This window comes from Pleurodeles waltl, chromosome 8 (genome assembly GCF_031143425.1).
Source record: "Pleurodeles waltl isolate 20211129_DDA chromosome 8, aPleWal1.hap1.20221129, whole genome shotgun sequence".
In the NCBI taxonomy this organism is placed as follows: domain Eukaryota; kingdom Metazoa; phylum Chordata; class Amphibia; order Caudata; family Salamandridae; genus Pleurodeles; species Pleurodeles waltl.
In genome coordinates, this window is record NC_090447.1 from 1,250,063,848 (window position 1) to 1,250,090,842 (window position 26,995).

Sequence of the window (26,995 nt, forward strand, 5' to 3'; positions counted from 1 at the left end):
TGTCATAAAAGAAAGTGGTATAGGCCAGTTGCAACAAGGTCGCCTGAGGATCACTCATGCGGCACAAAGAGATGATGGCAATCAGGAAAACTGTTTTCAGCAATAGTAGCTGGGGTAAGCAGCTGTCTATCAGAGCAAATGGTGTGCTTATAAGAAGCGTCACTAATAAGTTTAAGTCCACAGTTAAGGGAGATCTGTTGACCTTTCAGCTTTTTTTGTGTTTATCTGATTGACCCCATCTTTTTAAAACACCTAAAATATGAGTGGGGAAGGGAAAGTGGCCTGCTGCAGATGAAGTTGGCGCTTGGCTGCCACAACACAAGATCCTGAGCCATTTCCTGCATGATCCAGATAGAGCCGAAGAAGCATTTCTGTATACTGGGCCCACTAAAACTTGAGGTTTCTCTGCAGCACCTCAATATGCGATCTGGCACTCGGGATGGGAAGGAAGCACTAGGCTAACAGTCAATGAAGTCTCACCTAAAGCTTAGGATCTACCCTGAAACACAGAGATCATATCCAGAACGTCACAGACTTACTGCAGCGATGGAAAAGATTAAAGATAAAGGACATTCTTTTACCTGCGGGCTCAGGCTGACGGAAAACCACAAGGCTGTCAGAGTTAGGCTGTTGTCTGGAGGTGGTCCACAAATGACTGCGGAGAGCCCGCCTTCAGCAACCAGTCATCAAGGTACAATAACACCTGTACTACTGACCTTTAAAGATGAGCAGCGAACCACCACCATCAGTTTTGAGCACACCCGGGGGCTTAAGTAAGACGAAAGGGGAGCACAGCAAATCCGAAGGGTTCCGGCCCCACCATGAACAGTAGGATAATGACTGTGTGATTGTAGGATGAGTATATACAAATATGCATCCTTCAAGTCCAAGGACACCATCCAGCCTCCAGAGTCCACAACAGAAAGAATCTGAAAAAATCAGAGACAAGGTGAGTATTTTAAACTCCTCTTTCCTCAGAAAGGCGTTACATGGGCAGAGAGGCTAGGTATATGCCTGAGCATCTGTCACCTTCGGTACAAGGAAGCAGCAGGAAGTAGCGCAAATAGCACATCACAAATCTGCAAATCTGACAATCTACGGCACCCTTGGCCAGTAGAAGGTTGACTTCTTGCAGCAAAACTGCAGAATCATCCCTTGAGTAACATTTGAAAATAGGTGGAAAACAGAGCAACAAGGAAATTAAAGGCAGGGTGTAACCTCTTTGAATGATCTGCTAGACCCATCTGCTTGATAGGATGTATCTTGAGCCGGGGAGAAAATGTTGTATCCTGCGTGCTACCGGCTGAGCATAAAAATGTGAGGGAAAGTTAAAGCACCTTGGCAGCCAAAGCAGGGAAAAAACAGTTTGAAGAGAGCTGCCCCTGCTAGTGTGAACATCCTCAGCCGCTGCTCCGACCTCTGTCCCAAGACTGTGACTGCTGTTGCTGCACATGCAGACAGGGCCTGACCATGTCAATTAGCTAGCCCCCGGAATAGATCCTAAATTTTCCATACTTTTGGTGAAGATGTTTGGCGGTAAACAATAGCTATAAGGATTGTGCTGAGGCTTCCCTGTCATTGAATTGTTCGAGCACCGAACAACCTTCTCTCCAAACAATTAAGTTATCAAAGGGCACTCCCACGCAGGGATGATTAATGATCACCTGAAAACTCGATTCTCATCCACCAATGCCTTCCATGCACTTGTGCTAAAAGCTCTGCCTTTAGTTTGTGGTATCCAATCCAGCAAGTAAGACATACTTTACTGAGTCCTGCCCATCATGCATCCTTTAAACAAGTAAAGCTATGAGTTACTGCGTGACGGCCAGCAAGATGTTGCCGGCTGTCTTCCATAAAGCAAAGGTGCACCTGCCTAGAAGGCAGACTTGGCTCAAAGATCTGGCTAAACTAGCCAAAAATAATTTTCCTGGTTGAGGTGGTGGCAGCCAATCAGATCTCAGTTTGAGATCTGTTGGGATCTGAAGAGCATCTGTGCTCATAGATATACAAAGTTTTTGAGCATTAATTGCGCAAAAAGTATTGAATGGATTTACATCAGAAGCACTCTTTCTGGACCTAGCACTAGCTTTCTGCCAAATGCGGTGTAAACCTGTTCTGCAGTTTAGGCTGCAACTGTGTCCAAAGTTTATTATGGCAAAATGAATGGGGAAAATGTGTTTTGGGACCCCCCCCCTTTTTACCCTTCAGCTCTTGCTTAACAAAGCACCCCAAAACTTTTCATGCGTAAACTAGGCAAAAACCCAGAACTTTTTGGGAAAGTGTTGTGGAGATTTGTCAAACGGCGCCAAAATTATTAGAAACACAATACATGCTTTTCCTATGGAAACACGATCCTAACTTTAACTCCAGGGTGGTGTGTATCTCAATTTCTTTATTCAGCAAGCAGATAACAGTTCCCAACCATTTCGGCTCAAAGGTTACAAGCCCCACCACCATTTGAAATAAATAAATACAGAGGAACCAGTATAGAAACTGACAAAAAAACCTCCATTAGGTGTGGGATCCGTGTGATAAATACATGAAATTACAAAATCAAGGTATAGTGAATTTCCATATCAATAATAAATCTGAAATGAAATCTTTTGACTGTGTTTACCATGTGTAATATAATATTAAATAATATGGATCATGAACATAAACAAAAATACTTGTTTGTTACTCGCACCCATTCATACATTTAAGTCCATCCCCTAAAGAACGAGGGTCAAAAGTCAAAATGTTGCAGCCCAATATTGATCCTGCTGAGCAATGGGAACTGTTAACTCCTTGCTGAATAAAGAAATCGAGATACAGGCCGTGGAGATGGTCTGGAGATGGACGGATGGATGTGTGTGTGTGTATATATACAGGGAGTGCAGAATTATTAGGCAAATGAGTATTTTGACCACATCATCCTCTTCATGCATGTTGTCTTACTCCAAGCTGTATAGGCTCGAAAGCCTACTACCAATTAAGCATATTAGGTGATGTGCATCTCTGTAATGAGAAGGGGTGTGGTCTAATGACATCAACACCCTATATCAGGTGTGCATAATTATTAGGCAACTTCCTTTCCTTTGGCAAAATGGGTCAAAAGAAGGACTTGACAGGCTCAGAAAAGTCAAAAATAGAGAGATATCTTGCAGAGGGATGCAGCACTCTTAAAATTGCAAAGCTTCTGAAGCGTGATCATCGAACAATCAAGCGTTTCATTCAAAATAGTCAACAGGGTCGCAAGAAGCGTGTGGAAAAACCAAGGCGCAAAATAACTGCCCATGAACTGAGAAAAGTCAAGCGTGCAGCTGCCACGATACCACTTGCCACCAGTTTGGCCATATTTCAGAGCTGCAACATCACTGGAGTGCAATACTCAGAGACATGGCCAAGGTAAGAAAGGCTGAAAGACGACCACCACTGAACAAGACACACAAGCTGAGACGTCAAGACTGGGCCAAGAAATATCTCAAGACTGATTTTTCTAAGGTTTTATGGAATGATGAAATGAGAGTGAGTCTTGATGGCCCAGATGGATGTGCCCGTGGCTGGATTGGTAAAGGGCAGAGAGCTCCAGTCCGACTCAGACGCCAGCAAGGTGGAGGTGGAGTACTGGTTTGGGCTGGTATCATCAAAGATGAGCTTGTGGGGCCTTTTCGAGTTGAGGATGGAGTCAAGCTCAACTCCCAGTCCTACTGCCAGTTCCTGGAAGACACCTTCTTCAAGCAGTGGAAGAAGTCTGCATCCTTCAAGAAAAACATGATTTTCATGCAGGACAATGCTCCATCACACGCGTCCAAGTACTCCACAGCGTGGCTGGCAAGAAAGGGTATAAAAGAAGGAAAGCTAATGACATGGCCTCCTTGTTCACCTGATCTGAACCCCATTGAGAACCTGTGGTCCATCATCAAATGTGAGATTTACAAGGAGGGAAAACAGTACACCTCTCTGAACAGTGTCTGGGAGGCTGTGGTTGCTGCTTCACGCAATGTTGATGGTGAACAGATCAAAACACTGACAGAATCCATGGATGGCAGGCTTTTGAGTGTCCTTGCAAAGAAAGGTGGCTATATTGGTCACTGATTTGTTTTTGTTTTGTTTTTGAATGTCAGAAATGTATATTTGTGAATGTTGAGATGTTATATTGGTTTCACTGGTAATAATAAATAATTGAAATGGGTATATATTTGTTTTTTGTTAAGTTGCCTAATAATTATGCACAGTAATAGTCACCTGCACACACAGATACCCCCCTAACATAGCTAAAACTAAAAACAAACTAAAAACTACTTCCAAAAATATTCAGCTTTGATATTTATGAGTTTTTTGGGTTCATTGAGAACATGGTTGTTGTTCAATAATAAAATTAATCCTCAAAAATACAACTTGCCTAATAATTCTGCACTCCCTGTATACACACACACAAATCTTCCTTCCTGTCGTGTTCTGAAAGGAAGAGCCGACACTCCAGACGTTGCATATGCACCAATCACATTTTTATATATATATATATATATATATATATATATATATATATATATATATATATATAATCACAGTGACAATGTTTTTATGCTTACTTTCATTTTCTATTCAGATTACCTACTGTGCCTGGATTGAAATTAGATATTAATTCTTCAATCAATTATCTACCCTCTCCCATACCAACATGGCAAACATTATCACCAGTGTTTTCTGTTCACTTCCGGGTTATGACCTCAAGCGGCTATCTTTACGCATCACTCAACAGCGAGGATCAGATTGACTCCTACACCTACCTGTTAGCAGATTGTAGGCTACTTTCACCACGGCAAGATACTGCATGTCAGCATCTTTGGCTAGGTCCTACTGCTTCAGATCAATGACTGTACCAACACTTTCCTTGTTCCTTAGTTTTCCTCTTTAGGCGTTTGCTATGCCTGTTAACTTGCTATTTAAAAGAAGTGCCTCTGGCCTTTCCTTTTGGTAAGTTGCATTTCCAAAAATGTTTTTGACCAGTGAACTTTTGCAATTTTAGTCTGCCTTGAGTGAGGGACCAGAGCTGTCCGAAGAGTTGCTGTGCCTGGCTCCGGGGAGCGACTTGATGACAGCCCGCGCTCTCAGGGTTGCAGGGGGACAGCAAGGCCTCCCGGGAGTTGGTGTGCGGCATGGGATGCCAGACGTGGCACTGCGAGGCTGACCGACGGGAGTGGAGGCGAATAACCCGGGTTTGGCAGCACGCTGTTCGGAGGCTACCAGGGGCCGAGGTTTGGCACCAGACGGAGTTTGCAGAGAGGAGGCCTGCGGGGCCGGGGTCTGTGGTGGCCTCCCTTGCTGGAATGATATGGCTGCTGGAGACGGGTGAGGCCTGGACCACTGCAACAAACTACTGTGATCCTAGGTCCCCTGACAGATCTGATGAATGGATGAAGGGTATCTGGAGCCCGGCCCGGTTGTGGTGTGCAGGAGGCATCTTGAGCAGGGTGAGGTCTTTTGGTGGGCCTGGGACTGCTTAGAGGGGTGCTGTGGTGGCTGCCCTGGGGGGCCCTGTGGGGCCTACGAAGGGCCTAATCAAGGTCGCAGAGGTGGAGCATCAATCGCCAGGTGAGCGACCTGGAGGACCAAGAGGTGGGACCCGAGTCGGGACCCAAGACTGGAGGACAGGTTGGGGGAGCCTCCTCTTCTTTCCTCCCCACCACACGGATTAGGCTGATGTCTCAGACTGGAGCACATTGGGAACTGAGACTTGGTGTCTGGGGGAGTGGGACCCCCCGTGCCCCCCCCCCCCCCCCCCCCAATGGTGCGGTTCCATTGTGCTTCCAGCGTGGGTAGTAAGCTTATCCTGCCCTCGGGACTGTATAAGCAGAACTGCATCCCTGTTTTGACCTATGGGGCTGGATTATGAGACTACCGGGATTTCATTAAGCTACACAGAGGAGAATCGTTTTTGTAGAAGGCTATTCGGATTCGTCCCTTGCCCATCTAATTTTTCACGTCTGAAGAGCTGAATTTAGCCTACGTGGAGGACACTATCAGATTTGTCCCGATGTTCTCATGGATGGCGGTTTGGAGCAACCAGCTTACTGCCCTTAATCTTGAAGTGACAGAGAATTTTTTAAAATGTGAGCATGGCCACAAGATCCTGTGGCTGGAGCACGTCAGGCGACTGGCAGACCAAATGGGCAGACATGATTACTCCCCCTAGGCGTTGAGCTAGGGAGAGCGTGATAAGTTAAGGGAGCTTTTTGGTCTAGGTACTAAAGGATCCAGAGAAAGGGAGGCTCTGGGTAAAGCTACTTTAAGAGATTATTTGATTATTAAAACTAGTGCTGGGCTCGGGCCTTACCTGATTTGGGTGAGGAAACCTTGGAAAAGATACTTATTAGTGAAATTCCGAATAGGCTCTATTAGAAGTTATCTTTTTTTCCAGTCAGCCAATGTGATCACTCCCGCATATAGCCCTGTCCATGTGACAGTATCTCCATTCAGTAGCTTAAGCATTTTACCTTTTTTTGCATTTATTATGCGCTGTTCCATTGTAAGCATGAGATTTCCAGCAACACAGGCTGGCATTTCTTATTTTACAAATGTTATCTGAACCGGCTGTAGGAGCATTCTTAAAAAGTGCTCTCTATTAGGGGAACTCAGTTACTTTTTAGTACAACTTTATTGTATCATTAAGAGTACCTATGAATGTAGTGATTTTAGTTGTTTTAATACTTTTGCTCTATCTGATTGTCTATTTTGAGTTTTATCTGTGCTTCTCTATTGCTATGAATAGCCACATGCTATGATTGATAGTTTTTGATGAATTTTTGATGAATGTATTTTTCACTTCTATGATTATTTAATTACAATAGAATAAAGATTTTACAACAACTATCAATAGCATTCCTGCTGCAGGTCAAGGACCTCAGCTGCGAGCTCCCATTAACAATGTGGAGGAAGGTGGGATGAGAGTTGCTCTGGGATATGTACCCATCTGACACCTGTATCCCATTCCAGGAAGCACGGGACTTGTTTTATGTGGGTTCGGGACAGTTCCTACTATTTGCAGCCTTACGTGGGTGTGAGGAAGCAGTGGACTAGGGTTCCGGCTGTGCCGTGTGAGAACATAACGTTGGGCATGATGATGGAGCTTGGGTCCTCCGGGAGACTTGTGCCCCGCCTATTCCCGGCCTAGAGAAAAGAATAGACCAAAAGCAGCCTATCAGGTGCAGAGTGGCTGGAGGGGGGGGGGGGTGCCAGAGCCCATCAGAGGTTGGGAGTGGAATCGAAACTGCGCCCTGGTGAAGGAGGTGTCTGGTAGTGCACGATTTTAATTTGTCCCACTTTTACATCCTGCAAAGGGCGTACTTGACCCCTACCAGACTCTGTAGAATGTATCCTACCTGAACAAATGGGTGCCCGAGGTGCAAGGGAGGGGGGGTGCAGGGTTAATTCACATGTTGTAGAGCTGTAGGGAATTATTTCAATATTGCCACAGTGTAGTGCTTTGCCTGCAGACTGCTGCCAAAATTGGCATTACTCCTACAGCTAAGCATTGCCTGCTGGGTTTGATCCTGTGCCATAAGGAGCGTAGAACAAGCCACCATTTTGCGCAATCTGGTCTTCTGCTGGCTAAAAGCAAATGGGCTATTTATTGGCTTTCTGCACATTTGCCCACCCCTCAACATTGGTCAGGGACTTAGAGAAATGGACATGGGGAAAGTTGAGACGGATGAAAGAAGTCCACAGGGACGAGCGACTCGTTTTTGACTGTCAGGTGAGAAAGTATGCTGCAAGATGTACTTAAAGGATACGGTGTGCTGTTGACTGCAGTGACAGAGTTGGTACTTCAGCTCGGCACCCCGCACCAGGATCAGAGCAAGTAGAACCACCAAATGTGTGACACTGATGAGAGACCTGGCTTCACCCGAGGCGGAGGAGTGGGCAGGAAGGCGGTCTCTACTGGCCTGAGGTGGACGGGTAGATGTGATACCGGCTTAAATAACCCCGAGGAGGTAGTCCCACTAATGTCCCCAACTGAACAAACAATGGACTGTGGAAGGGGCACAGGGGCCACACAATCTAGTGTTTTGCACACTGACTTACCTGCACAATGAATGCTATGCAATGACTGATGGCGAACCAGTCACTATTATCTGTCTTTGTACTGAGACAACATTTAAAAAAATAAAGATTTTGAAAAAAATGTTGTTTGGAACAGCACGCTTACTCTATCACACTTTTTCTGAGATAGCATCATGCATGTGCAATATACAAGTTTTGTAGTGTTTCACGGGTTGTGGTTTAGCGTCCTCCATGCTACATCTTTTGACATTTTTTAATACCTTTTTCATTCACATTTTTTGTTTTTCTCCATGGGTCCTTTTCAATTTCTTAAGATGGTTTTGATCCACTAGAAAACCGAAAGTTGACCGTTTCCCTCTTATTCACCTTTACAATTTAGATAAAAAATACCACATTTACTCTAGGCATAGAGCCTTTGTGACTTCGTTGAGTGGTTTTTCTCAATAATCTATTCTCAGGAACACTCATGTGATTTTAATGTATATATTTATTAGAATTGTAGCATTGAGTACGCCTCTTATTAGATTTTATTATTTTGCATTGTATTTTGTTTAATTTGGATCTAGTTGACCAATCACCTAATGTATGTTTGAAAGATGCTCTAAAACAATTCCTTCAGGAGTTTGGGCTGTTTGCATCAAGTCATCAAAGGGTCTCAACTCTTTTGTGGCGATAACGACTTCTTTGAAAGTAAGATAACATTGTTTAATATGAAGCACGCCAAGTGTCATTAGACAGAAGGCAAAAAACTTAAAAAATAAACCAATCTATCCTCAGGCAGCTTAGACAATAGAAAACAATTCAGAGTAATAATAATAATAACGATAACAATTATATCAACAACAACAAAATAAATAAAAAAATAATAATAACCACAAGCAACATAGCTATCTGTAAGCTGCATCTATGGCGTGCGTTTGTCAGATACATTTATGTGCTCCTGGACTATGTTTAAGTAGATTATAAATTTGTCATCAACCAGAGGAAGGAGGCAGTGAACAGAACAATTCTTTCCTGTCCTTTCATGTTTTGGCAATCAGGTCTTAAACCAACAGCTTCAGAAGTAAGTTATCAACCTCTCATTTGATGGGATTAACGTTTTCAGCTGCACAAGATGGGCAAAGTTAAAACCATAATCACTTTAGCATAGGAGAGAGACAAATGTACCAATTGGGATAAGTGGGAGTTTCGTTTGCTTGTAGATCTGGCTTTTCTTTCTTTTAGCGACTTGCATTTCCTCTTCTGAACATAAACTCACAAGTTATCTGCCGAAATGTGAGAGTAACCATCCTTCAGTGGCGGATTTTGCATTAGGGCGTTGGGGCCACGCCCCTAGCATTTTGTGGCTTTATTCACTTAATCAAAGTGAGCACATGTTGATTACGCCTGACCGTCGATCTGAGCGAGTTTGACAGCTTTTCAAACTGCGCATGACTGAACATGGTGCTCCGGCACTGAGAGGGCTCGTCCATGCACAGCCCTTGGATTTCTAGTGCGCGTGGTGACGTCCCATGTCAGTCTCCTCCAACCTCCTGCATCTCCAGTAATAGAAAGCATTGGGCGTTTTACTTTCGAGCCCGTATTAGAGAGATCTACAACCCACTCAGCCTGCATGTGGCGCTCTTCTTACCACCGACCTTTACCATCTTTAGGAGGATGGGGTGGGAACGCAAGATTATTTAACCAAACCCCTTTCTCTACTAAAATAGGAAAGCTGACGTTGAGGTCACTGTTATATTTTCTTTTTTGCGTGCAACAGCTGAGAAGATACACATTCAGAGTTTCAATTAATACACCCTGCAGTGCACAGTCTGAAAATCACAAATAAGTTGGAATTTTTCAGTGTCTGGGTGTAGAGAAACAAAACTCAAACTGTTCTCGCCCATTCCCATAACTAATTCATATTCTCGCTCTGTCTACGATGTGGTCAGTGTAAATTGCTTACTATGGCTTCTGGTGCTTGTTTTAACCCTGCATATTATAGCTCTATAATGTGATGGTGGGGCTTCTACTTTTTCACTTCAACATTAAAGAAATACAGTCTTGAAAGGAAATAAAACCAGCATTAGCAAAACCACTACGTGTAGTTTTTTTGTTTTTATGGGAAATTGTGTGTGTAAATGGGCAAGTCACTCTATCTGCCAAGCACTCTACCAATGCAAGTAGGACAGGTGTTAAAGGGCCAGTATGTGCCTTAAGTGTGCACATCTTTCATTGTCAGAGGACCTGACAACTCTGTCCAAAAATGCTGTTTGGAGAGGGCTCCTAAGTTGGTGGATAACTATGGGTGACTGGTTATTTGAGGTGGGTGAGATACAGTGGGAAGCGTAATGTAGGTGTGTGAACGTGAGTCGTTTAGTGAAGGAAGGGTCAGGGTGAGAGAATTGTTGTGTGGGTGAGTGAGTGTGCATCAATAATGTGTATAGGTGAAAGTAATTGGAATGGGGGGCGAAAGCCTGGTTATGTTGGTCAATGTGTGAAGGAACTCTGGCAGGCATACTATTTGCCTCTAGCCAGGTCTGAAAGATAGGCTGGTGCAGTAGTTCTAATTGTATTAAGCTTGGGAGGATGAAGGGCAAAGTTCACCTGCTGTGCTTCCAATTTGTGACTAATGGGGCAAAAGCAGCTAGCTCTGAAAGGTTTGGTCCCACTTACTATGCTTGCTTGAAGTGTGCAATATCATGTATGGGCTTATGCACCCCCCTCCCCCCACTTGTTGCAGTCACCAACCGCCACTGCCATCTATATTATGAAGATGATCCAATTGTGTGTAGGATACATCATAAAAGATCACAAATATCAAAAGTCTGAAAATGCACATAAACCTCTGTCCAATGGTAGGGATATTTAACATCAATGAACATTTAGTTATGTCCATCAGATCAAAAATTAACAGCAGTCTCTATGTAAGGCACTATATCCGCATGAAGGAGTAGAGCAATTTAGGAAGGAATCGGATTATTGGCAGGGAGAGGAAATTCGAACCACAATTACACCTCCCGCAAACTCCTGAATCCTGTTGTGAGCAGTGTACTTATGTCCTAAGATCATGGATGTCAATTATCAGCATCCAGGGAGACCAGGTACTACCCACTGGTCACCCCTTAGGTACCTCTTTCACAGGCAATAAGTGAAGTACTTGACTGTTTCTCTGTTGTACAAAGAAGAGAAAAATATTTCATTGTGTTGTTCAGAGGTTCAAGTTTTAGAGAAAATATATTTTGCTTTGCTGGGCACAGTCTGTCAGGAGAAATTGAGTTTTTTAGAAGCATGCCGCTGCCTGCAAAGTTCAGATAAAATGGGCCCATATTGCTCGGCATCCAGCCCTATGCAGACAAACCATGGTGCACATCTTCGGACTGTGCTCGGCAGGTGTCAAATGAGGGTAGGAATCTGCAACTAACACCAGTAAGAACATACACTCAGTCACCTTCTGCCAGGTGCTGCTTGGATTCAGTGAACCCAGACCCCATGTGGATGCAGGGCCTATTCCTACTGTCTTAACAGGCTGATACATTTGCATCACTTTTCAACTTGAGCAGCAGGAGGAAAGGTAATCTCGGCATTCCCAGCTGATTCTATACAACAATAATTTCTGGTTTGAAAACAGTGTCATTTTCAGTGTAGAGCATCATCAATTTTAAATTGCCGTACCTAGAGATAATCCATTTACACCGAAATTTCTTTTACTGGTCCTTAGCTCTGGGTCTTCCGCAAGGATATCATCAATGCCATACCCCTCAACTGTGCATGGTTGCCTCTGGATAGTGCCAGCACCCAGTGTTTCAGAGGCTGCTGCTACTGCCCTTGTCATTTGCAAAAAGCTCTTGGTGCAGGGCCTTGCCTGCCACCAGATCCTGCTGCCAGCCCCCAGGCAGGAAGGATCATATTCGGATTAGTCTAGTTTCTTGACATGTTTGGCGCTTTTCCTTCAGCAGCTTTAGCTGTGATGCAGAGCAACATTTCGCAATAGAAAATTACCTCCTTTCTGAGCGAAACATAGCTATTTGCGCTGTTTGCCAAAGTATGTCAAATAGTGTAAAAGTGATTAGCAAATAATAATGCCTTAACATAAATGTATCAATAACAGTCACTACTGTCGACTGTACAATAGAGTGTGTGTGTGTGTACAATTACAATACGAATTATGGCACATTAGCGAGAGTGCATTTATTACAGGTATGAATGCTCTTTCATATATTTTCTAGTACCTTTAGTAGACGAAGTGTGAGACTTCGGAAAAGCAGTATCTGGTGCTGCATGACTAGGTACACATATTTGCCAGTATGTATACCTCGGAGCCCTTCCAAAATGAAAATGAAACGAGCCAGTGTAACACAATTTATACACTGTTTGTTGTTCTCATCAAACATTGTGACCCAAGATACATACTCCTGGTAGATGTAAGCAAGAGTCAGCCCCTGCTACTGTTACACAGAAACGCTTCTAGAACTAATTTCTGTCTTACTCCGCTGACGAATGCAACTAATATTTTAAATATATATTACGTTAATAGGATGGAACTGTTTTTTTTTTTTTTTTAAAGAAAGGTTAGCAAGGAAATGCTAGTAATTGCACTATGATCAAATTGGGCCAATAGGAAGACACAGCAGTGAATAACTGTACAGGTTACCTGACCACCAAGGTCACGGACTGCCCCAGGCAGACTACTAGACCTTCAAGGGCACTGATTGTCCCAGTCAGATCACTAGATCTTCAAGGGCACGGACTGTCCTTGCCAGATTACTAGACCTCCAACGTCTCCAAGTCTTTGGCTACTTATTTACAACCATGATGACAGTTCCTGGACTGGAAAGTTCAATGCTGATCTTGTCAGAAGCACCCTGTAACCTTCTTGAAAAAGCCAAGCACAACAAAAATCAAATTAAACCATCAGAACGTTACCTTTTGGTGACTAGGTTTCTCTAGGTCCAGGTTTCACTCCTCCTACGAGCTAACTGATACCATGCCACCTGCTGGCAGGACTGGATTTTGCTTCTAAAGTTAGTGAAAGCTGTGACCCCACACGTGCTGAACAGCAGTGCATATCACGTGGCGGGCTACATTCAGAGTGTGGTCACAGTTTTCAGAAACAAAATCCAGACTTGTCACCAGCTGTCATGGTTTCCTTGTCACTTTATAGCTTGGTAAATGACAAGAATAGCTTCTTCAAAGAGGTGCCTGCACCATGAAATGACTGCTAAACTGGCGTCCAGATGCTATAGGTAACCATAAAGGGTCACAACGTTTTTTCATTGTGTTTTCCTTCAATTGTATTTCACCTTATGGCAGAATACTCTGTCCTATAAAATAGCCTGGGAGTGGTAAGTCCTTTCACAGATAATGCCAGGAATCTTAGTGCCTCCGCCAACGGGTACTTGTCGAATTTACTGGAAAGCCATAGGGCTCCAATTTTCCTTTACAGTTATATGCAACTTTTTCTGTACTTAGGTACACGGGAATGGCTTGACAGCTCCTACACTGTTCGGAGAGATTGTCTCAGAGACCACTGTACAGCATGAGTTTTGCACCTTTGCATGCTAGAGTCTATGCAAGTTCTAATTTTTCCAAAGACTCAGAAGAGGAGGTCCACTAAACAAATTAATCAACAATGTAAGGACTTATCTGGCATTTACAGAGATACATCAAGTGCAGAGAAAGCAAAAAGGGAGAGGAGAAGCAGTTTTTCAAATGACACTGTCATCTAGAGTTGTAGGGGTAGAGTGAAGGAAAGTGGGGTCTGAAGTAGGTGGAACAGTAAAACAAACCCAGACAAGGATTAAGGAGGTAGATGGTTTAGAGTGATAGGCTTTGGACTGTCAAACTAAGATAGCTTTAAGCTAAGATAGTTTAAACTTAAGATAGCTTAAACGTTATGTAGCATTCATGCAGTGTTACCTTCACTCTGTTCAAACTCTGCTTGAAACTTTGCAAATAATGCTTCCAAGTTCTTTTGTTGCTTGGTGGAATGCTTTTCAGCTTCTCTTTCTTCAGCTCGATCATTACGAAATACATATACTCCATTGGGCATCTTTTCCATCCACTGAATTAAGAAAAAATAAACAGGATTTTAAAGGTGAGTCTGTCTTTTAGTCTATTAAAAATATTTGAACTAAAGATGCTAGACACTGAATAATGTTAAGTACCTTCTGTCACCATCCTGCATGAAAGGACACTTATTAACAGGTAGTCGGCAATACAATTGTCAGAGAGCATAAGTCACATACTTGGGTGATGAGCTTAGCTTGAACAACATTTCTTTACATGCAAGGAACAGAAGAATCAAGTTGTGGTATTAAGAGGACCTTGCATTTACTTGAGTTGGAGCTATTGGCATTGGTAATGCATAACTGGACATTTTTTGCCACATAAATTGGTCAACCCTGCTGCATATTTTGGTCCTTTCTGCCACATAATTCCAGTGGGCCTGCATATAACTAAATGGCAAGCAGGCATTCTGGAATATTCTTCCAAACAAGGCCCTTAAAACACAATCTACTCCCAGGTGCAAAACAAAAGTTCCAGCCATGAGGGAGCTTAAAAAAGACACTGAATGGCAGGAGGGGTTATTACTTTGGGTACCTAACTAACCTAGTTTGGGGACCCAGATATGATCTATACAGAAAGAGCACATTGCGTTTAACGTTTTGTAGGTGGTCCCATTGTTCTAGGACCACCACAGGCTGAGTTATGAGCAAAATGTTTTGTAAAAAGAATGCCTTGCAAAGCATTATGGGGTGAGTTTCCGAATGCCGTGAATATGTAGTACGTTGATTGTAATGCTCAGAACAGACCCTGGAGAACACCACAATAAAAATAGCATTTGAAAGAAACATGGTCACTTAACCATATACTTAGCCCCCGAGAGGGCATAACCACATCAAAACAGAATGGCAGAAAATAATGCAGTGCATATTTAGCCCCTAGCAGGTCTAATGCATTACACATTTTCAGAGATAGAAGACCTCCTGCAATATTATCACAAACAAGGCCCTTAAAACACAACTACTCTCAGCTGCAAAACAAAAGTTCCAGCCATGAGAGAGCTTAAAAAGACAATGAGTGGTTGGGAGGGTTATTATTTTGAGGGCCACACTAACCTAGTGTGGGGGCCCAGAAATGACCTAGACAGAAAGATTGTGAATTGTAAGAAAAAGTTACTTATATTCCTATTTCTCCATTATAAAGGCTTTCATGTAGAAAGATTTTTTTGCGATTCGTAAAATGACAGCATTTGAGACCGCAAATGAGCTTTTCGTTTATTTCAAAATTCGTAAAAGGGCTTTTGCAATCTTTTCCAAATTGTCAATGGGAGAGTGGGTGTCTAAAAGTTGTCCATCTCCTGTTTCCGATTTGGAAAGGAATGCATCAATGATTTACTGTGGCACATGCAGTTGCAAACCATTAAGGAGTTACTGAACTCTGAGTTGGGGTGGTGAATGATTTGTGAAGGGGACGAGGTCCCCTCAGTACCTCGTGCCTCATTTTGTGAATAGCTGCTCGGACTTAAAACTGAAAACCTTTCGTTTTTGTTTCAAAGTAGCCCGGGTCCATAAAAAAAAAAAAAATCTCTTTTGGAATTCTGGATAGCAATCATAGGGATGGACATCTTCTATGACTTGCAGGCCACCATTCCTGTGAATGTAGACAATCAGGTCGCAGTTTGCAACAACCTGTGACTAATTAATACTTATTAGATAGGTTGTTTTGAGAGTACTTTGTGACTCGACCTATCTACGCATAGGCTGGTTTGAAAAATCAGATTGCAGTCACAAAAAGTTGGTGCACAATTTGTAAGCACTTTTTGCTAATGTAACTTTTCGTTTGTACAATAGGCCACTAAATTTGTAAACACTGCATAGGTCTGCCTTGAGTTAGAACCCGACAGCTTCTGTGCCAGAAAATCCTTTTTTACACAAGGTTATTAAAGACTTTCTGGAGAATATGAAAAAATTCTGTCTCCCGGTGAAAAGACTTCTCCACACCCTTGCTTGCATTACACTTAAAGCTTACAAAAAGGAAGCCCCCCCTCTTTTTTTTTTTTAGGTTGCAGCTTACCAGACAGTGCAACTGTCTGGTTTGCTAGAGACATCTTGGGGACTTTCAGAAAGTTGACCCAGTAATGCATTCTACTTGTTTATTACCATTGACTTTGTGGTTTGTAACTCACATTTTCTGGCTTTAATTTATTTTGGCTCTCAAGGTTCAGTTCATCCCTCCGGTTTCCTAAACTGTGTTTTCTGTATTCTTCCATGAACTCGCTCCACAAATTCGCTTTCTGTTAACAAGCCTTTAAATCTTACTTTTATCTTGTCACATTTGCTGTGCATTCAAGACTGAAGCCAAATGTCAGGCGCTGTCTTCCAAGGGCGCTTTGTTTACTTTTCTTTCTCTGATTTCCAAGTGAGAGGATTTATGTGACAATCTTGCTGGGTTCTGAGCAGGAAATAGTTGTTTTCTAGCACACTTCAACATTTAAGTGAACTGTGTAAGTATTTCAGAAAATAACAGAATTATGAACACACAAATGAAGTAAAGTTTTTGTTATTCCTGAAGTGTATTGTAAAGAAATACTTTAATATGATCAAAAGGAATCATTAAACTAGGTGATGTGATTTTCACACATTTTAGTCTGTGCCCGTACAGCTTAATTAGTAAAACTGTATGCCAGCGGAAATGTAATGGTAATTTCATGTAAAATTGTGTTGTCTGTAATGGCAGTGTGCTACCACACCATGAATACTCCACTCTACACCACTGCACTCAACTCTGCACCACTACACTTTACACCACTCTACTGTACTCTGCACCACTTCAGTCTATGCCACTTAACGCTATGCCTCTCTATTCTACCCTGAACCACTCAATTCTATCCAAAGCACTCTTCGCTACTCTACTCCACTGCACTCTTCGCAACTCTGGTGCATCCTTGCAGAAAAGGTGATGTATGAAGGAAGGGGATATCCCCCAAAATAGGTGAACTGTACATCTGTTACCAGGACTAACTTTGATTCACTGCCTGCTAATCAACCAGTTTCACTTGTAACCACTGGCTGGGTGGGGGAGGGAGCAGTGGGGAGCAAAGAGGTTGTTGCTGGTTCCACACTACGCCACTCTGCACTCTACACCATTACACTTTGGTAATTAACTCTATGACAATACAATTTGCTCTGCAACACTCAACTATATGCCCCTGCACTCTGCGCCAATCCACTCTATGCTGCGCTAACCTACTCTGCACCACTGCACTCTACACCACTTTACGCCATTACATTCTATGTCACTCCACCCAACTGCACTCTGCCCTGCACCACTCCACTCTGAAAAAAATCTACTCTCTGCCACTGCACTCTACTCTGCACCATTCCACTCTATGCCACTGCACTCTACTCTGCACCATTCCACTCTATGCCACTTCATTCTAGTCTGAAAAAAATCTACTCTACGTCACTGCACTCTATGCCACTTCACTCTACTCTGAAACAATCTAATCTACACCACTGTACTCTACTCTGCACCATTCCACTCTGAAAAAAAATCTACTCTACGCCACTGCAATCTATGCCACTTCACTCTACTCTGAAAATCTACTCTACGTCACTGCACTCTACTCTGCACCATTCCACTCTGTCACTCTAATCAACCACTGCACTCTATACAACTGCACTCTACTCTGCATCACTGTATTCTGTGCCACTGCACTCTACTCTGCACCATTCCACTCTATGTCACTCTAATCAACCACTGCACTCTATGCCAATGTACTCTATACAACTGCACTCTACTCTGCATCACTGTATTCTGTGCCACTGCACTGTACTCTGCACCATTCCACTCTATGCCACTCTACCCTTAACCAATGCACTCTACACAACAGCATTCTACTCTGCATCACTGTACTCTACGCCACTGCTCTCTATGCCACTCGACTCCACTGCACTGACACTTTACTCTGCAACACACTACTCTGCCACTGAATTCTACACCACTCTACTGTGCACTACTCCACCGTACTCTATGGCACTATACTGTACTATGCACCACCCTATGGTACTCTACTCTGCACCACTCTAAGCCACTGTACTCAAAGCCATTCGTCTCTATTCTGGGCCACTGCCTTCTGCACCAATCAACTCTATGCCATTCCACACCACTCTACTCTGCGCCACTGCTCTCTATTCTATTGTACAGCAGTCTAATCTATGCCACTACATTCATGACACTGCATTGTACGTTGCTGAATCCAATGCCACTGCACTCAATGCCGCTGCACTCTACGCCACTATGCTCTGCAATACTCTATGCCAATGCACTCCACACCAGTCCAATCTACTCTGTGCCACTCCTGTGTATGCCACTCTACGTGACTCCACCCTATGCCACTCCTATAAACAACACTCTCTGACACACCACTCTATAACACCCTACTCCATTCTTCGCAATTCCCCTCATGATACTCAACACCTTTCTCATTTATGCCATTAACTTTGAGCCATGGTGAACAGCAACCACGCTTGTTAACAACGTGGCTAAAATACATTGGCAAAGTCAATAGCTCTTACACAGTTGAGACCAATTGGCTTTGCCAATGCTTGTTTTAATTTATACCTAGGTCTAATCTTTAAGAGGTGTACTAAGAAGGTTTTAATTTTAGAGCCTATTTTTTATTTTTTTTAGAAACCAGTGCCAGGTCTTGAGTTTTCATAACATGTACGCTATATACCACAATAGAAAGGCTTCATTGAGAACATTTCTGTGAATTCCATGTAGACCAATTATTTACCTCTGGAATTTACTAGCCAGTAATAGCCGGCAGAGAAATCTCAGCACATACTAGGTGTGGAAATTGCCTTAAGTTATTAACCTAACAAACCCAGACACATCAGGAAATCCAAACTATTCCTCATTAAGGATCTATCTGTATAGGTGCAGCTATAGAAGGAATGAATGAATTCTCTTTCATTTGTACTACTGTATAATTGCTTTTAATTATCTGTATTGTGTGAACTCAGATTTTCAACGTAGAACCATGAAACACAGTAATAATGCATGTAGAATTGCTGTTGCTTGCATGCGTCAGACATGATGTTCACCACTGGAGGGTGCTGCCCCTTTTATTGCTTGGAAGGGCAGGTCCATGCAAAATGATGGCACTGCCTCACTTTCTTTGTGCGCTAAACAATACTCCTTATCCAGTCCTGGTTTCATACTTTAAAGAAATTGGAAGGGAGATGTGTGTGCTGCTCTGAAATTGAGCCCCTCCACGGATTGCCATCCAAAAACTGACAAGAGGTTGGTATGATGGTGGCATTGCCCTCCCAGATATCCAAAAGTATTATTGGGCCACACAATTAATGTCAGTTAACTACTGGGTGCATCTTCTGTTAACTGAGCCTGCTTACCGGATGGATAGATTTGCAATGCACCCAGGGCCATCTTAGGGCCACATATGGTGGATTAGGCCACACAGCTTTCAAAGGCCCAAGACCAGTGACACTGAACATCTGGCACACAACTCTCCAATCACTTGGATGGAGAGACAAAATAACTCAAGCTATCCCCCTATAGGACACAGCCAGTATAGATACTCTAGGGGCATAGCCTGACTTCGATAAGGGTGAATCTCACTGGCCTGTCTAGGGTGGGAGACCTCTGGGTAGAGGGGGTGTCATCCCTTTCGCAGACCTGGTCGGTGCACTGCTCTGCCTCCTGTGGCTCCACCTTGCAAGTCATGAGTTCGAGGCCCTCCTCCACCGCAAGCTTCTGCCTGCGCCTCATCGCTGGTGTCTAGTGGGAGAGCTCTGCTTTCCTACTAGGCTACCTTCTGCCTCTTTCCTCCTTTTCTCCTCCTTCTTCTGCTTTGCTCCCTGTTCTGCTTCATTAATGGCCCTTTGTGCTCCTTATGGTTCGCGCTACACTCCTTTCTCTCTCAATCCGCTCTCTCTCACTTTCACTCTCCTCCCTCTCTATCCCCCGCCACTGCTGCCCCGCCCCCCTCCTTGCTCTCTCACTGCTGCCCCACCCCTTTTTTGCACCATTTTTCGCCCCTGCTACCGCATCCCAGCTTTCCTCTCCTCCCCCCGCCTCCCTACTTAATGGCAGCTGCACCGATGGCGCACCAAAGGCAACCCCGTTTGCACCTGGACCGCGCCTAGTGCCAGAACCTCTGGCTCCGTACCCCACCGCCGCCACGCACGTCTTCACTACGACGTCACTACCCTCTGCGCCCTCAACACCGGCGGCTCTCCCGCCTGCCTTCAAGCTTCCCCCAGACCAACCACGGACCCTTCTCCTGACGGAACTGCACCTTCACCAGCCTCCACACCAACGACCCACCCACCAAGGCAGGACGCAACCATCTCAGATGTATCCTCCTCAACACCCGCTCCATCCACAAGCATGCAGTAGAGTCATGGAATCTACATGACTCAGCCTCCCCAGACATCGCCTTCCTGACCGAGACCTGGATGAACCCCTCCTCAGCGTCTGACATCGCCATAGCCATCCCAGACAGCTACAAGATCACCCGCAGGGACCGCTCCAACCAACCAGGAGGAGGCTTCGCCATCATCCACAAGAACACCCTCAGGATCATGACCAGCACCGAAGACACCCTCAGCACCGCTGAACACCTGCACTTCCAGATCCACGCTGACCCAAAAACAACCCTCTGAGGGACCCTTGTCTACAGGCCCCCTGTCCCCTGATAGCAGTTCAGCGACTCCATCACCAACGTCATCAGCACACGCGCTTTCGCATCCACTGACTACATACTCCTCAGACACTTACACTTCAACCTTGAGAACACCAACGGCAACAACACCGCCACCCTGCTCGACAACCTCTCCAACCTCGGCCTCAAACAGCTCATCACGACACCGACCCACTCCGCAGGATACACACTTGACCATATTTTCTCCACCAGCAATCACGTCTCCTTCAGCCACACCACTTAACGCCACTCGACAGATCACTGCTGCATCCACTTGTCCTTCAAGAAACCCTCAACACACCACCGCCCAAAACGGATCCCCCACCGCAGTTGGAACAAGGTCACAGAAGACCAACTTATCGCGACCCTCTCCCGGAACCCACCCATCGACACCACCGACACTGATACAGCTGCCCGCAACTTCAGGCAATGGGTCGACACCTGTGCCAATACTCTCGCCCCCAATCAAGAATGCCTCAAACAGACGCACCAACAGAAAGGCCTTCTGGTTTACCGCCGACCTCCATGAATCTAAGCAAACCTGCCAAAGACTCAAAAGAAAGTGGCGCCAAGATCAGACTCTGTACAACCACAAAGCCTTCAAAAACGCCATCCGCAGACACCACCAGCTCATCCGAGCTACCAAGAGAACCGCCTTCAAAGACCGAATCAACAACGCACACAGCCACAAGGAGCTCTTCAACGTCGTGAAGGAACTCTCCAACCCCAGCTCCAATGCAAACAACATTCCGCCATCCCAAGACCTCTGCGACTCCCTAGTTTCCTACTTCCACTGCAAGATTGCAGATATCCACGATAGCTTCAGCACCCAGACCCCCCCCCCCGGCAACCACCAACACCACAGATTCACCTCCAACCAACCTCCTGCTTTCCTGGACCCGCGTCAATGACGACACCATCGAAATCATGAACACCATCCACCCCAGCTCTCCATCTGACCCCTGCCCTCACCACATCCACAACAAAGTAAGCTCCGTCATCGCACCCAAACTACGGAAGATCATACACAGCTCCTTTGAGTCTGCCACCTTCCCGGAGAGATGGAAAAACGCCAAGATCAACGCCCTTCTCAAAAAACCCAAGGCAGACCCAAAGGCCATCAAGAACTTCCAGCCTATCTCCGTGCTCCCCTTCCCGGCAAAAGTCATCGAGAAGGATGTCAACAGAAAACTAACCCGCTTCCTCGAGGAGAACTGCACCCTGGACCTGTCCCAATCTGGATTCCGCAGCAACCACAGTACCGAAATCGCCCTCATCGCCGCCACCGACGACATCAGAACCATACTGGACAATGGCGAAAACGCAGCTCTCATCCTCCTGGACATTTCTGCCGCGTTCGACACCGTCTGCCACCACACCCTACTCTCACGCCTTAGCAATGCAGGAATCCGTGACAGAGCCCTGGTCTAGGTCACCTCCTTTCTCACCGGCAGAACCCAGAGAGTCCGCCTCCCCCATTCCGCTCGAAGGCCACCGAAATCATCTGCAGTGTACCCCAGGGTTCGTCCCTCAGCCCAACCCTCTTCAACGTATACATGGCCCCGCTAGCTAACATTTCCTGATCCCACAACCTCAACATCATCTCATACGCCAACGACACCCAGCTGATCCTCTCCCTCACCAAGGACTCCGCCAAGACCAACCTCCATGAAAGAATGAAGGCCATCACCGAATGGATGAAGAGCAGCTAACTCAAACTCAATTCCGACAAGATAGAAGTGCTCATCTTCGGCTCTACCCCCTCCACATGGGAGGACTCCTGTGGCCTGCCACTCTCGGAGCCGCTCCGACTCCCACTGACCACGCATGCAACTTAGGATTGATCTTGGACTCCTCATTATGCCTGACCCAGCAATTCAACTCCATCTCCTCCTCCTGCTTCAACACCTTCTGCATGCTCTGAAAGATCTACAAATGGATACCCACCGAAACCAGAACAGTCACCCAAGCCCTCATAAGAAGCAAACTGGACTACGGCAATGCAGGAACCATGGCCAAACTCCAGAAGAGGCTGCACCGAATCCAGAACGCCTCCACACGCCTCATCCTGAACATCCCCCGCCACTGCCACATCACAGATCACTTGAGAAACCTGCACTGGCTCCTAGTCAACAAGAGAATCCCCTTCAAACTCCTCACCCACAAAGCACTGCAAAACACCGGACCAGAATACCTCAACAGACGGCTCTCATTCTACACCCCGAACCGGCACCTCCACTCCGCCGACCTCACCCTGGCCCTCGCAACCGTCACACGCATCCGCAGAACTATAACCGGCGGTAGATCATTCTCACACCTCGCTGCCAAAACGTGGAACACTCTTCCCACCCACCTGCGCCAGACCAAAGACTTCCTTACCTTCAGGAAACGTCTCAAGACCTGGCTGTTGGAGCAGTAGTAGCACCTCCCTTTTCCCCTCCCCCTCCCCAGCACATTGGGACCCTCATGGGTGAGTAGTGCGCTTTACAAATTCCTGATTGACTGAGACACGCAAAGTGAATATCAGCTAGAGCCTACTGAAACTTATCATTACCTACAGGTATGTTACAGAAGGCACGGTCAACAGGTGCGGTGCTCCCCGAGGCCTCTCCACTGGAGGACAGGTTACTCAAGACCTGTAGGAAGTTGGCTCTGTATATACTATTTCAAAGTGAGAAATAGTGTGCACAGAGTCCAAGGGCTCCCCTTAGAGGTAAGATAGTGGCAAAAGTAGATAATTCTAATGCTCTATTTTGTGGTAGTGTGGTCGAGCAGTAGGCTTATCAGAGGGTAGTGTTAAGCACTTGTTGTACACACACAGGCAATAAATGAGGAACACACACTCAAATACTTACTCCAGGCCAATAGGTTTTTGTATTGAAAAATATATTTTCTTAGTTTATTTTAAGAACCACAGGTTCAAGATTTACAGTTAATACTTTAAATGTAAGGTACTTCACTTAGATACTTTAGGAACTTTGAATAAAAGCAATATCACATACAGTCTTTGTAAAAATGGCAATAAGCTATTTTCAAAGTGGACACAGTCCAAAAATAAACCGTTCCTGGGGGAGGTAAGTAAAGGTTAGGTTTGTAGGTAAGTAAAACACTTACAAGTCTCGATTCCAGTCTGCCAGCAGATAAGTACCCTCGTCCGGTGCCCAAGAAGGCACAGAAAGTACACCCTCAGCAGCACAGGGGCGGCCGATGCAGTGTACAAACAGGCGTCGGGTTCTAGATAGGAAGTAATGAAGGGACCCGGGGGTCACTTCAACGATGCAGGCAGGCACGGGGGGCTCCTCGGGGCAGCCACCACCTAGGCTAGGCAGAGGGTCACCTGGGGGTCGCTCCTGCACTGGAGTTTGGTTCCTTTAGGTCTTGGGGGCTGCGGGTGCAGTGCTGGTTTCAGGCGTCGGGTCCCTTGTTACAGGCAGTTGCGGTCATGGGGAGCCTCTGGATTCTCTCTGCAGGCGTCGCTGTGGGGGCTCAGGCGGTAGTCTCTGGTTACTCACAGGCTCGCAGTCGCCGGGGAGTCCTCCCTGAGGTGTTGGTTTTCTGCAGGTCGAGCCGGAGGCGTCGGGTGCAGAGTGGGAAGTCTCACTCTTCCGGCGGGAAACGTGTGGTCTTTAAAAGTTGCTTCTTTGTTGCAAAGAAGTTGCAGGTTTTTTTTAACAGAGCCGCTGTTCACTGGAGTTTCTTGGTCCTTGGGTGCTGGGCAGTCCTCTGAGGCTTCAGAGGTCGCTGGTCCCTGTTGGATACGTCGCTGTTGCAGTTTTCTTCAAAGTTGGGAGACAGGCTGGTAGGGCTGGGGCCAAAGAAGTTGTCATCTCCGTCTTCTCTGCAGGGCTTCAGGTTAGCAGTCCTTCTTCTTGTTAAGGTTGCAGGAATCTAGTTTCCTAGGTTCTGGGGAGCCCCTAAATACTGAATTTAGGGGTGTGTTTAGGTCTGGGAGGGCAGTAGCCAATGGCTACACCCTCTTTGTGCCTCCTCCCTGTGGGGAGGGGGCACATCCCTAATCCTATTGGAGGAATCCTCCAAAACCAAGATGGAGGATTTCTGAAGGCAGGGGTCACCTCAGATCAGGACACCTTAGGGGCTGTCCTGACTGGTGTGTGACTCCTCCTTGTTTTTCTCATTATCTCCCCTGGACTTGCCGCCAAAAGTGGGGGCTGTGTCCAGGATGCGGGCATCTCCACTAGCTGGAGTGCCCTGGGTCATTGTAACACGAAGCTTGAGCCTTTGAGGCTCACTGCTAGGTGTTACAGTTCCTGCAGGCGGAAGGTGTTAAGCATCTCCACCCAGTGCAGGCTTGGTTTCTGGCCTCAGAGAGAGCAAAGGCTCTCACCCCAGGGGGTCAGAAACTTGTCTCTCAGCAGCAGGCTGGCACAGACCAGTCAGTCCTGCACTGAACAATTGGGTAAAATACAGGAGGCATCTCTAAGATGCCCTCTGTGTGCATTTTTTTATAAATCCAACACTAGCATCAGTGTGGGTTTATTATTCTGAGAAGTTTGATACCAAACTTCCCAGTATTCAGTGTAGCCATTATGGAGCTGTGGAGTTTGTTTTTGACAAACTCCCAGACCATATACTTAATATGGCCACGCTGTACTTACAATGTCTAAGAATAGACTTAGACACTTAAGGGGCATATTGCTCATGCAGCTATGCCCTCACCTGTGGTATAGTGCACCCTGCCTTAGGGCTGTAAGGCCTGCTAGAGGGGTGACTTACCTATGCCACAGGCAGTATTTTGTGTGTATGGCACCCTGAGGATGATGCCATGTCGACCTTGCCTTTTTCTCCCTACCAACACACACAATCTGCAATGGCAGTGTGCATGTGTTAGGTGAGGGGTCCCTTAGGGTGGAACAACATATGCTGCAGCCCTTAGGGACCTTCCCTGGTCACAGGGACCTTGGTACCACTGGTACCTTTTACAAGGGACTTATCTGTGTGCCAAGGGTGTGCCAGTTGTGGAACAAATGGAACATTTTAGGTGAAAGAACAGTGGTGCAGGGGGGCCTGGTTAGCAGGGTCCCAGCACACTTCTCAGTCAAGTCAGCATCAGTATCAGGCAAAAACTGGGCGTAACTGCAACAGGGAGCCATTTCTTTACAAGACCCATATGCCTCATAAGGCTATGTTACTTACTTATCAAAATATAATTAACAACTCGCCTGACACCCTGCTTCAATTGAGGCCACAATGCGAGTGGGATATGGAAGGTCTTGAAGATGATGAATGGCCAGAGGCCTTGGCATCCCTTAGGGAGGTGTCCACATGATCCAGATTCTTTTTAGTAAAACTCAAAATACAGCACAGGTCCTATTTCTCGTGTTCTACCTTAGCAAAAAATTGGTAGAGTAATAAATGCACAATGTTGTAGACACTCTGTGAGATAGGTACATTTTTTCATATCATATTGAGTTTCCCCGTGCTGCAACACTATTGGACAGCTGTGATCAATTGTATGAATAATGTGTGTGACTGTAACTGTGAGCCTACTGCCAATGATGCCTCCTTAATATCGGGGACACATCGGACCTAACCCACATGGAGCGAATTTGCATATCGCCGGGACTGATGGTAGCCAAGCAAAACATTGCACGTGTGTGTGTTTGTGTGTGTTAGGGGAAGCATGGGAGGAGCTGGCAGGAAGGGGGCAGAGCAACCCCGGCAATTGCGACACTGGAGAAACAATTAAGTATGGACTGGTGCATCCTTGCAGAAAAGGTGGTGTATGAAGGAAGGGGATATCCCCCCCAAAATAGGTGAACTGTACATCTGTTACCAGGACTAGCGTTGATTCACTGCCTGCTAATCAAACAGTTTCACTTGTAACCACTGGCTGGGCGGGGAGGGAGTGGTCGGGAGCAAAGAGGTTGTTGCAGGTTGATGGATCACTGTCGCTATCTGTATACAGGGAGTGCAGAATTATTAGGCAAGTTGTATTTTTGAGGATTAATTTTATTATTGAACAACAACCATGTTCTCAATGAACCCAAAAAACTCATAAATATCAAAGCTGAATATTTTTGGAAGTAGTTTTTAGTTTGTTTTTAGTTTTAGCTATGTTAGGGGGATATCTGTGTGTGCAGGTGACTATTACTGTGCATAATTATTAGGCAACTTAACAAAAAACAAATATATACCCATTTCAATTATTTATTATTACCAGTGAAACCAATATAACATCTCAACATTCACAAATATACATTTCTGACATTCAAAAAC

At 45.3% G+C, this 26,995-nt stretch overlaps 1 protein-coding gene across 3 annotated transcripts in view; it reads right to left on the minus strand.

The window, feature by feature from the left end:
- Window positions 1–26,995, minus strand: part of BRCA2 (BRCA2 DNA repair associated) — a 584,634-nt gene that overhangs the window by 167,774 nt on the left and 389,865 nt on the right. For all 3 annotated transcript variants that reach the window (XM_069205562.1, XM_069205563.1, XM_069205564.1), the window contains one exon: window positions 13,945–14,089. In XM_069205562.1, the coding sequence (XP_069061663.1) occupies window positions 13,945–14,089 (145 nt within the window). The remainder of the gene's footprint in view (window positions 1–13,944; window positions 14,090–26,995) is intronic.